Below are 12,978 nucleotides of genomic sequence, written 5' to 3'. Positions count from 1 at the left end.
CTATTTATTGCCTTACCTCCCCATGCCATTTGCACACACTGTATATAGATTTTTCTATTGTGTTATTGACTATGTTTGTTTATCCCATGTGTAACTCTGTGTTGTTTTTGTTGCACTGCTATGCTTTATCTTGGCCAGGTCGCAGTTGTAAATGAGAACTTGTTCTCAACTGGCCTACCTGGTTAAAGAAAGGTGAAATAAATAAAACAAAACATCTGATTAGCTGTTTTGATGATGTTTTTTCAGCATCTTTAAGCTGCAGTACTAGTAGGTGGCTAGGCCTACGTTAAGCTGCAGTACTAGTGGCTAGGCCTGCTTTAAGCTGCAGTACTACTGGCTCGGCCTACTCTCTTGAAAATAGTATTTTTGTCACACCCTCTGCATAATGAATTCTTCTCTACGTCACAACAGCTCATTAAATTCCAGTCTACTTGTTTTTAGCAAAAGTTCTCTCTCTGTTAAATAGTTGTTTTTAAGATAGTATTCCAGCATATTACAATGATTTTCCAATCAATAGAATTTCCGAAGTCTTAATTTCTGTAAATTTGAGGAAAAAATAAGAAACATGCATCACATTGATACTATCAAGAGCAGTGTGCGGGTTTAGTCTTTTTTCTAATTTTATTCAACTGTTACCATGCACCTGCAAAAAAAGATAGCTCAGATATGTTTTTTGAATTTTGTAAATTAGAGAAAATGTGTAGTGTTTCCCCTTATGAAACCTTTTACAGCTAACCATACAGTACCATAGTTGAGTCATCCACTGAGTGGTAATTTATTTCAGAAATGATTTTAAATTGGATCTAAACTGTAAGATGAAGTCAGAGTTGTGTAGTAAAGTATCATTAAACCTCCATCTCAGTGCACGCTTCTCCATTGGGAAGATATGAGATTATGATCAGATAGAATGTCCGGGAATGTTTTTATAAATTACATGTTACCTGTAATATCAGTAGATGTTAAAACATAGTCTTAAATTAAGCAGAAAAGCATGTATTGTTCTTCTTTGTGGGATTATGAAATCTCCAACAACCATTAAGATTAAGAAATTGGAAGCATTCACTTGTCATGAGCAATAAGAAGGTCCAGATCAATCTACTTTAGAATCAATAATGGCATTCATGTCAGTTCCAATAATAAGTGTATAATCCTTTAAATTGAGCAGGCTTCTGGCTACAGAAGGGAGACAATATTTGTCATATGAGTTAGGAGCATAGATACAAATGCTATTTTCCTACCATACAGAATGGGACATAAGTAAGTAAATCTGCCCTGTTTATCATTTCCACTTTTTAAATTGTAAGGGGTAGATTGCATTTATGTAGAATAAGCATCCCTTTAGATTTAGATATGAAGCAGGAAGCAGCTGGCAGTTTGTAGTATTTGTTTTGAAGTCTATGGACATCATCCCCCAAAAGATATATCTTGCAATAGAGCAATGTACATTTTATTCCTCTGTAAATCAAGGCATTTCATTTGTTTATTTGGCTCATTAGAACCCCTCAGATTACAGGAAATGATCACTAATTTTGCCATTATCCATCTGTATTGTATAAAAATACTACTTTGTTTTTAGAATATTGGTTCCGAAATAATATCTTATTGGTGAGCAAAGGGTATTTTACTTAGTTATAAGGAATTCTTATCACTTTACAAGGTCCCTGTAACACCTAAAGATTTTACAATTGTTTTAGATGCCATTCCTTCAGGTGTTGCTTTATTATTCAGGAACATGTCAAGACCTGACCCTCAGAGCCTACCTTCTATTGACCCTGTTGACTCATCAGTAGGAAAGACCTGACCCTCAGAGCCTACCTTCCATTGATGCTGTTGACTCATAAGTAGAAAAGACCTGACCCTCAGAGCCTACCTTCTATTGACCCTGTTGACTCATCAGTAGGAAAGATGTTTCTATTTTGGTCCATTCAACAACAGAGCGATACGATCCTTGTTTCAGCAGGATGTTGTACCTTATGTCATGCCTTATTGGAATGGATTTATTCATCATATCTGTTAGAAAACAGTTTGGATGTTGCCACACACATACCACAGTCTCACTTGTTAACAAAGTTAAGGAAGTTTCCTTTAAAAATATTCATAAATATTATCCTGCCAACCACTATATGGAGAAGTTTAAGGAAAACAACTAAAATGTTTCCTTTTGTAATGACCACCCAGAAACCGTGTTTCATCTTTTTTTGGCATTGTATTCATGTAAGAAATCTGACATCAGTAGATTTATAATTGAACACATTTATGAAGAGCTTACACTATTGTGGAGAGATGTACTGCTTGGATTCTTTTCCTAGATAAATAAGAAATAAGCTGAAACATTTATGTGAATCATTTCATTATTCTTTTGGCCAAATTTCAAATTCACAAATGTAAATTTACAAACAAAACACCACCTTTTCTTACCTTACAAAAAGAAATTGAACTGTATTTTAAGACAATTAAATACTCTAACAAAAAAGCTGTTGGAATAATAAGTGTATGTATGTCCCTTAAGGTCCTTGTGTAATGTGATATTGTACCCCTAGCCCAATTGTCCTTTGTATACTATTGATATATACTTGTGTTCCCACATGTACTTCCTGTATTGATTTGTTGTTAATAAAAACATTTTTTTTTAAAGATATTGTCCAGTATGTTGTAGCATACTTCTCTATTCTGATCGGCTGTTTACTATGAGTTTTGCTTTCTGCCAGGCCCAGTTCATTACAGTTCTGCTCATAGAAACTATCAAAGTATTGTTGCTGCTGTTCCAGTTCTTTCATTGGGTCGCTGACACGAGTAAGGCAGAAACCCATATCCATCACTTTGTTCTGCAGAACGCGGAAGAGTGCGTCAGTTTCATTGAAAATTCCACCATAAGCCAAGAGCAAAAAGCAAACACGGTGGCAGTTTCTATGGGTTGGTTCCACATCGCCAGTCTTCCCTTTGATACCACTCAGATTGAAATGATCGTTTTATTTTCTGTCCCTATTCTTTGATGTTGGTCCCAAAGCTCAGGTGTTGGGCTTCCACCCTGTATCACCCCCTAGAATATCCAACTTTGAAAACCGTTTCAGATACAATATGTTAGCCATCCTGATCAGCTGAGTTTCTTTAGCTAGCAGTAAAACAGACATAACCACCAAAAGGCGGGAGATGATGTGTGACATCCACAGACCAACCTTTTCAAGGCAATACACAAGCATTTGTTATTTGAGTGCAATGAAAATGAATGGAACATATTGGCCAAGTTCGGGAGCATCAAAAATATGGCAGGCGACTGACGGATCTACAGATCACCTTGTATCATAAATAACTACTCATTATTATTTGAAGATCAGTTAGTCAGTCACAATTTACCCATGATACAATCACAGTTTTGATGCTCTCGAACACAGCCATTGACACATGAAAGGCAGTCATCACTAGTTCCCACAACCACAAAGTCCTAATTACGGCTAAACCCTGCCTATTTCTACAACGTTTTCTTAAAATCTGATTTTTAACCTAACCTTAATCACACTGCTAACCTAAATTTAAGAAATGTTCATGAATATTTGATATATTATGATATAGCCACTTTTGACTTTTCTTAACTAGTGACAACCATGAAAGGCAGCGAAGCTTTCTACCTACCTTTCGGCATTCCATTACCTGGCAGTATAAGGTAGAAACACGCATGTCATGTCAGTGGCCATGACTAAGAAGATCAAAACAAAGTATCATGAGTAAATTGCGACTGACTGATCTAGAAATAATAATGAAATATTTATTTTTTAAACATGTCACTGACAGGTAGTTTATTCGCTAAAGTACAACATAATGAAATGTTACAATTATTTGAATCAAATGCATTTTTATCAAACGATTCATGAAATGTTTAAGTTATTGTTGAAAATGTTTAGCTTTAAATCGCACAATATCGTCTTGACTAAAACAAATGTGGTCTTTGTTATAAAATCATCAAATCAAAGGCCTTTTGAAAAATGCATAAAGTAAAATAGATTGATCATCAATCATTGATTCAGTTAAATCAACATCAAAAAGGTAAGATTTTCTAACATTAATTTGACTTAAGTTGTGTCATGTTTCAGTCTCGCCCGACTTCGTGGGTCTCACTGGGTCGGTCGATGCGGTAGACGAACTCGGCAGGCATGAAGTAACCCAGGTATTCCACAGTGTCAGGAGTGGTGTCTATGTAGTAGTGACCACCCTCTCCATGGTGGCTGAAGCAGTGAGTGTGCTCCACACGGAGGTCCAAACCCTGGACAGCAAAAAGCCACTTAGTAAAAAGTGCCAAAAGAAAAGGTCCAGTTAGGGATCGTAGATTAAGTCTATACTTACGGGGTCTCTGGAGACCATCACAGACTGGCATATCAGTGGTGCGTGGACCTCAAAATGTTTCAGCCATTTGTTAACATCATCGTTGGAGTTGAGTGGGCAGGCTGAGAACTCCCTTGGCTATGCACAGGGTCACCAGAAACACAACAAATGGGATTTGGTAATGCTCTCTGAGGCTTCAGTAAAAAAAGCCTAGATAAATTCTGACACTGTTGGTGTCCATTGCTGTGGTTTGATGACAAACATGTTAAGACATGAAAATTAGTTAAAGAGCAATTGCAGTTGCTACATCCTTTTTTGGACATGTACAGTGCATTCGGAAAGTATTCAGACCCCTTGACTTTTCCACTGTTACATTACAGCCTTATTCTAAAATGGCTTAAATAAAAATCCTTAAATCTACACACAATACCTCAATGACAAAGAGAAAAATAGGTTTTGCAAATGTATTAAAAACAGAAATACCTTATTTACATAAGTATTCAAACCCTTTTCTATGAGACTCAAAATTGAGCTCCAGTGCATCCTGTTTCCATTGATCACCCTTGAGATGTTTGTACTACTTGATTGGAGTCCACCTGTGATAAATTCAATTGATTGGACATGATTTGGAAAGGCACACCCCGGTCTATATAAGGATCCACAGTTGACAGGGCATGTCAGAGAAAAAAACCAAGCCATGAGGCCGAAGGAATTGTCCTTTGAGATCCAAGACAGGATTGTGTCAAGGCACAGATCTAGGGAAGGGTACCAAAACTGAGCAATCGGGAGAGAATGGCCTTCATAAGGGAGGTGACCAAAAACATGATGGTCACTCTGACAGAGGTCCAGAATTCCTCTGTGGAGATGGCAGAATCTTCCAGAAGGACAAGCATCTCTGCAGCACTCCACCAATCAGGCCTTTATGGTAGAGTGGGCAGACGGAACCCACTCCTCAGTAAAAAAGGCACACGACAGCCCGCTTGGAGTTTGCCAAAAGGCACCTAAAGACTCTCAGACCATGAGAAACAATATTCTCTGGTCTGATGAAACCAATATTGAACCCTTTGACCTGAATGCCAAGTGTCACGTCTGGAATAAATCTGGCACCATCCCTACGGTGAAGCATGGTGGTGGCAGCATCGTGCCGTGGGGATGTTTTACAGCGGCAGGGACTGGGATACGAGTCAGGATCGAGGAAAATATGAAATGAGGCAAAGTACAGATAGATCCTTGATCAAAACCTTCTCCAGAGCGCTCAGGACCTCAGACTCGGGCGAAGGTTCACCTTCCAACAGGACAATGACCCTAAGCACACAGCCAAGACAACGCTTCGGAACAAGTATCTTAATGTCCTTGAGTGGCCAGCCAGAGGCCGGACTTGATCGAACAACTCTGGAGAGACCTGAAAATAGCTGTGCAACGACACTCCCCATCCCACCTGACAGAGCTTGAGAGGATCTGCAGAAAAGAATGAGAGAAACTCACCAAATACAGGTGTGCCGAGCTTGTAGCGTCATACCCAAGAAGACGGAAGGCTGTAATCGCTGACAAAGGTGCTTCAACAAAGTACTGAGTAAACGGTCTGAATACAAATGTAAATGCGATATCAAGTTTTGTATTTTATTAACCTGTTTTTGCTTTGTCATTATGGGGTATTGTATGTAGATTGAGGGGGGAAAAAACTATTTAAATCAATTTTAGTGGCCTCCATCATTCTTAAATGGAATAAGTTTGGAACCACCAAGACGTGTACCCCCAAATATTTTTTCATACAAAGTCAGGGGATCTGAATACTTTGCAAACACACTGTATCAATGTACAGTGCATTCAGAAAGTTTTCAAACCCCACTGTGTTCATGGGGACCTTCAATGCTGCAGAATTTTTTTTGGTACCCTTCCCCAGATCTGTGCCTCGACACAATCTACAGACAATTTCTTCGTCCTCATGGCTTGGTTTTTGCTCTTGACATGCACTGTCAACTGTGGGGTATTATGGGGCATTGTGTGTAGATTGACGAGGATTTCTCCCCCCCCCCATCCATTTTAGAATAAGGCTGTAACGTAACAAAATGTGGAAAAAGGGAAGGGGTCTGAATACCTTGCGAATGTACTCTCAAAGAATATAACTTCGAATTGCCTCATGAGCTTAGTTCATCTGTCATACCCCATCAGAACCCAAAATAACATTATTTTACTCCAATGTTTATAAACAAAGTAAATGTAAAAACACTGTACAACATGGTTAAAATTAAGGTTATGTATGTAACCACGGTTATGTAAGCGATATGGATCACTGCAATATATTGGTATCACTCTGTGGTGAAGGGATACATTTGAGGTGAGGATTTACTCCCGGGGGGGGGGGTCATAAGCATAGGATATAAAGGGATGTTCACATGCCTGTCTGACAGAACCTTCAGGAGGAATGAAGGGTTGGGGCAGAGATATATACTCCTCCCCCAGGGTCCATCCGATAGCACTCAGAACTTACCGAAACAGAATGGCACTCACCCACCCTCTTCATGGAAGTAATCGCTACCAAGAAAACAACCTTCATAGAGAGGTGTTTCAGGGTGTCAGACTCCAACTGTTCGAAAGGTGACTTTGCCAAGCTGAAAGACCACATCCAGACCCGAGCTCGCCATTGAGCGGGTCCAAGCTGGACGCAGGCGACGAACCCCCTTCATAAACCTGGAGATCAAGGGATGGCGCCTCACTGGCATGTCCATCCACCCCGCATGGTAGGCAGATATAGCGGCCAATTACCCTCTCAGTGTAGAGGCTGCCAAGCCCTCATCCAAGCGAGACTGCAGGTATTGGAGAACATACTGTACCCCGCATGACTCGGGCACAACCTCAATACCAGTGCACCAAGAGCAGAAAAACCGACAGCGCAACTGGGGTGCTGATTACAACCTGCCGCATACTTGCTTTTTGCATAGTGTTCATTACACCATCCTGTAGTCCTAACATGGACCATTGGTGCCGTTCAGTGGCCAAGCCCACAGACTGAGGCGGCGTGGCCTCAGATGCCACAGAGTTACCCCGACTTGAGACAGCAGGTCAGGTGTCAGTTGAAGTTGCCAAGGTGTCCCAGACAACCGGGACAGGAGAAGGCTGAACCATGGACGTCTGGGCCGGTATGGGGCCACCAGAAGCCAACGATGCTCTGCCATCCTGGTCCTGTCCAGCACAGCCTGAATCAGGGGAAAAGGGGGGAATGTGTAAGCTCCAACCCTGGCCAATCGTGAGCCAGAGCATCCAAGCCCAGAGGCCCTGGTGGCTCCGACATGAAGTACCACAGGGGGCAGTGTGCATTATCCAAGGAGGCAAACAGGTCCACCTGTGCCCTTCCAAAACTTGTCCCACAGGTGCTGCACCACTTGGAGATGTTGGCTCCAGTCCCATGGTGGCAGGCCCTCTTTCGAGAGCATATCCGCTGCCACATTTAGGATGCCAGGTACGTGCGCTAGACACGCTAGATATCCCTGAGACCAGAGAAGGAGCTCCCATGCCATAATATGGAGGTGGTGGGACCTCAGTCCACCCTGATGGTTGATGTAAGCCACCACTGTGGTGTTGTTTGTTCTCACCAGGACATGTCTGAGAGAAAGGAGTGACAGCGCCACCTCAACAACACCCTGAGGTACTGTGCGGTCACCCGCAGCTGGCGGTGACAGTGGCGCTTTGGGTGCAGCTGGTGGGAGTTGAACCACAGTTGGCCGGAGATGGAGCAGGCCCAGGGGAATCAACAACGAGGCCGCCGTCAGCAAACCCAACAGGCATTGGCAGGTTCCACCTCTTATCGGGTCTAGCATCACAAACCACTGGTCCCTGGACACGGCCTGCAACACGTGGGCTGGGGACAGCATGTGGAACCTAAGCACCTTCAAGTAATGATTGAGGTTGCGGCGGTCCAGAATTGGGACCACAAAGTAAGTGGAGTAGAAGCCACATAGTCATTCTAATGTCTCAATCCTGCGGACAACACCCTTGTCCAGAAGTGAGGAAATCTCCAGCCGCAGGGTTTTCTTCGGGGGGGTGGGGTGTGACACGAAGGCTGGCACTGGAATTGGAGTTAGTACCCGAGCATTGAGGACAACACTCATGGGGACTCCACACACTCCTCCCACTTTACACTTTGAGACCGGGAGAAGCGGCCAATACCGGGGAAGGGTGTGTCAGGGGACCTGCCAGGGCCCGCCTCCTCTGGCACCCTGAGCGCATGGGTCCCCCAGGCATGTCCCTATGTCGGTGACGGTTGACACCATCACACCTGTCACAAAGAGAAGCCATAAGCTCAGCCAAGCCAACAGAGCAGGGGTCCCAAGCCCTGGTAGAGCTTATGTCGTGACCCGCTTGTAGGAATAGGAACCCGGCGAGGGATAAATTACCCAGTACCTCTGCAGAAACCGGGGAAGACCCTTGTGAGAAAAACAGGCTGTTGCATCACCTCACACTGTGCCCCTCACCACTGTCATCCATTAGCGTAAGGCGATAGAGCAGGAGAGGGACCCCACCGTCGTTCAGGTGCAGGTGGGTGGCAACAGTCCGTCTGCCATGGACCCGGGGCCTGAGGAGGCGGCATGAACCGTCTCAGGGTCTCCCGGTCCCTACGAACCTTATCAGTCTGCTCTAGAATTTCATCAACCCCTGAGCCAACATCAGCCCTGGGGTGATGGGGTGAGGGGCCCGGGGTGCTAGGAAAACAGCCAGGAAAAAAAAAAGTCTGCAGGTAGGCCTACAGCAGCATGAATGCTGAGGGACCCATATGTGGCTCTCAAGGTCGCATCAAAGATGCCCTGGCAGAGGCCTAGCTCTCCTGCAAGGCCTCACGGAACTCAGCAGAGATGGGGACAGATGGAGAGTCATCACTGTCCCCCAGTTGATGTCCAGTGCAGTGGCTACCCAAGTGAGTAAGCTCCTCATAGCCTCTCGAGACGCTGGGGGCGATGAAGCCCCGCTGGCGGCTTCTGATGACCTGTCAGCCCTGCTCACGTGGTGAACAGTGCCAGCATCGTCCCCCAGGTACAGCCTATCACTGGTCAACAGGGAGCAGCTGTCGTTGCCATCGAAGCTGTTAACCTCCTGACAAAGGGCATGCGCCCTCCGTTCAAGGTGGTACCAGCGGTCCAACACATGCCCCCATCCAGGACTGGCAGCAGATGGGCTCTGCCTGCAGTGGCTCTTGCCACACTTCCTTGGAGGGGTACTGGGCCCAGTAGGGGAACTAACAGCTCGCTGCCGCACCACTCCTGAGGGAGGGAGCTCGTCCCCAGCCTGGCCGACCCCCTTGCGCATGGCATACAATCGCGCCAGGTACAGATGTTCTAAGAACACCACACAAGACAGGCAGGCATCCAGTATGGTTCAAACCCAGGCAGTGCATACATGAGGTATGCAGATCCCCAGGGGGATGCCAGCATCACACCTGTCACAAAAGGAAGTCATAAATTCAGCCAAGCCAACATGGCCACGGAGCAGGGGTCCGACGCCCTGGGAGAGCTATGTCGTGATCTGCTTGGAGGAATAGGAACCCGGTGAGGGACATATTACCTAGTACCTCTGCAAACACAGGGGAAGACCCCTGTGGGAAAAACAGGCCGACAAAAAACAGCAACCAGGTAATGGATTTGATTTGTGTTTTTCGTCAACTGCAATTTTACCTAGCAGGTTTAATATCCAAGCAGAAAACAAAAAACAGCACCATATGATAGAGTAACTACGGTAAGGAACTCCAAAGTTAATGTCTCAACGTAGTGGCAGCCCACCACCATACTCTTACATTCTGCAGAAAGAACAAGAAAACCCTGTCGGGGAATTAGCAGAGAGCCCGTGTAGGGTAAGTAGCAGAGAACCTGCGCCTATAGTGACGGTAAAGAAATTCACAACACACACAAAACAAGCCAGTCGGCAAGTTGTGTAAGGTAAATACAGTTTGTTGCAGCAAGAGCCACCAATATATTAATATGTGCACACAGTCGTAGTGTAACGCTAACGAAACACAAGCACGACAAACCACGGGCGGAAGATACAGATCAACCTCACGAAGCAAGTGGAGGACTCAAGAGGGTTGTGTGGCCAGCTGCTCCAGGCTGCAAACAGCCAGTGAGTATACTTCCATTACTTACAAGTGACTTACCAAGCGAACTTCAGAAAGTTTGTGCCTCAAACCATACGGACATCCGGCGAGAAAATGAAAGAGAATGTGTGTCGCGGCCATGGGGTCTATATATAGGGGCTGACCCCAGCCATGACACAGGTGTACACAGGAGTAAATCCTCACCTCAGATGTATCCCTCCACCATGGAGTGATACCATTATATTGGCGTGATCCACTATAGCGAAACATAACTATAGTTTTGATATCATAATGGTCAGTTCTTGCATTCAAAGCTCTGTCTAAGAATTGAAAGTGGTTACATTCCAGGCCCTGCACTCAGCTTTTAACCAAAACAGTGGCATGGAGTCTGCTTTGTTGTCGTTTCAACTGCAGATTGCCCCTTTAAGCAATAAGCATGCATTGAGCCTTGAAACCACAACACCATGTCACAGCATCCTGTCAACACATATCTGCATGTTTTATGTCTTTACCATGATATGGATCTTGGCCTTCCCTTTCTGGATGAGGAAGGTGCCCCCCAGAGCCAGGCTTTTATCGGGGTAGTGCTCCTCCATGGTCTTCCTCAGAGCACCCACAAGGCTCTCTTCTCCTATTCTCCTTTTGGCTCTCACCTCTATGACCTGACAGTGATAAGAAGGAAAAACTACATTTTCAGCACTGATTACGCAACCAGTTCATAGTCACTTTTCTTCTGTTAATATTTGTAGACCTAAAGTAAACCTTTGGAGCAAACAGACAGGGAGGTCACAATCTGTGTAAACATTATTTAAATCATGAACCTAAAGTGCATTTTGTTTATGTAAATGCATAACCAGATGAGGGTATTATTCACCAGGAAGACAAAATAATGAGTAATACACAATGATTAAGCACAATTGAAATGACACTCAGCCCTAAAATCTCATTTGGTTTTTAACTTGTTACGAGCATCATAGTAATACTAGTTATAATTCCAAATATCACACTCACCATTCTTTTACGAGCCAAACCATCCATTTCTTACCTTTCCAGGCTTTCCCTCACATGCATACAAATTCGCCAGCAGTCCAAAGTCACAGTCTGAGAACTTATCGCTGTATTTCTCCAAAAGACACTGGTTATTATCTGGATTTATGGAGGAAAACCAGCTGCTATTCACTGCAGGCCTTCCCTCAGCTTCAGTGAGCACCAGAGGCATCATCTGGGGTGATGATAATCAAAATGAGATAAGACTCAACATATTGACAAATAAAGCAAACTATATTAACCTTATTTGTGTCTAATTATTATTTAAGGGGAAATGATTAATTACAATTTACTAATTATTATTTAAAGGGGATACCTAGTCAGCTGCGAAACTGAATGCAATCAACTGAAATGTGTCTTGCACATTTAACTTAACCACTCTGCCATAATGTATCCTATCCTCCCAAAGTTTGTAATCAAAAATGACAACTTTAGGTAGTCTTTCTATTCATGTAATCATAATAAGTCTGACAAAATACTCCAGAAATATATCAAGACAATTGGAAGATCATTTTGACAGTTAACAAACCTCTGCATTCATTCCAACATTTTTGGAGGATACAGCTCCTGCACCAAGAATGAACGCTCCAGGTAGCTCCAATTCCTTTGACACAGTGTTCATGTTGTACTCCTTGAGAGAAATAAGAATTTATATTGGACCAATTGTTATAGCATTCATCTCACATTAGTTTATCGTTATGGCTTTCATTCCCTGTACCTTGTCCACTTTGACCAAGGGGACCAAATAGGGCACTCCCCCCACATCTGTAATGCGAGGTTTTCCACACAACCCTGTCGATAGGTAAAATAGATACTACAGCGAGGTTGAGATGGTAACAAAGTATAACTGCATAAAAATTAAGAAAATGCTAAACGATACAGTGTTCCAAGAAGTTGCAACGTGTTACCCTTGACGGGAAACTTAAACGGATCTTGAGTGAGGTCTGGACAGTCGACAACACAAACTTGCGCGTCAGCAAAATTGTTCTTCAGCCCTCTCTGCAAAACTGTAGTGGCAAGTGGAGGAAATGAAGATTAGAACCAGACAGTTCAATATTATTAATGTTCAGTAAATCTATGCATAACACTAGGTCGCAATTTCCAAAGTATGTTTTACCGTCACATAATTCCTCCAAAATCGGGACATATAACTGGAACTTTTCAGTCTTGCTGACGTCTGACATTCTGTATCCTGTAGGAATCACAAGCTTCAAGCGACTGAAGAGCACCTGATTGTGAAACGTGATGAAGAACTCCTAGAAAAACCTTGGTTGGCCAACTGATATTCTCTGACGTGACGTAACGACGTTTGCCCGTCTCAATTCCTGGTTGACTGTGCGCATTTCATAGAGTTAATAGATTGAACCTTCTTATGATGGCGCAAATGTCAACCATGTTGGTCAGGGAGTTGGTCAACCATGAGCTGCCAGTGCTGTGATAGGATTTTGTGTAAAACAATGAATGTGAAGAATTAATCTGCACTGTATGTGTGTGTTAGTTAGCTAGTCAGATATTTTTACAATAATTAGTCT

The 12,978-nt window shown here is 43.5% G+C and overlaps 1 protein-coding gene across 2 annotated transcripts; it reads right to left on the bottom strand.

Annotated features, from left to right (window-relative positions):
• Positions 1–2,950: 2,950 nt before the first annotated feature.
• On the bottom strand, positions 2,951–12,760 carry c12h11orf54 (chromosome 12 C11orf54 homolog). Of its 2 annotated transcripts, XM_035782247.2 has the most exons (8): positions 12,564–12,740; positions 12,355–12,453; positions 12,165–12,238; positions 11,976–12,077; positions 11,445–11,621; positions 10,912–11,061; positions 4,339–4,455; positions 2,951–4,258 (listed from the first exon to the last, which is right to left on the bottom strand). In XM_035782247.2, the coding sequence occupies exons 1-8, from the start codon at positions 12,628–12,630 to the stop codon at positions 4,085–4,087; spliced, it is 960 nt and encodes a 319-aa protein (XP_035638140.1). In that variant the 5' UTR covers positions 12,631–12,740; the 3' UTR covers positions 2,951–4,084. The 2 variants fall into 2 exon arrangements, with proteins under 2 accessions (XP_035638140.1, XP_035638141.1); XM_035782248.2 differs by lacking the exon at positions 4,339–4,455 and having other exon boundaries at positions 2,951–4,276; positions 12,564–12,760.
• Between the last annotated feature and the right edge of the window lie 218 nt (positions 12,761–12,978).

This window comes from Oncorhynchus keta, chromosome 12 (assembly GCF_023373465.1).
Source record: "Oncorhynchus keta strain PuntledgeMale-10-30-2019 chromosome 12, Oket_V2, whole genome shotgun sequence".
Classification (NCBI taxonomy): Eukaryota; Metazoa; Chordata; class Actinopteri; order Salmoniformes; family Salmonidae; genus Oncorhynchus; species Oncorhynchus keta.
Note: the sequence above shows the minus strand (reverse complement) of the source record. Positions and strands in the feature narration are given on the sequence as shown.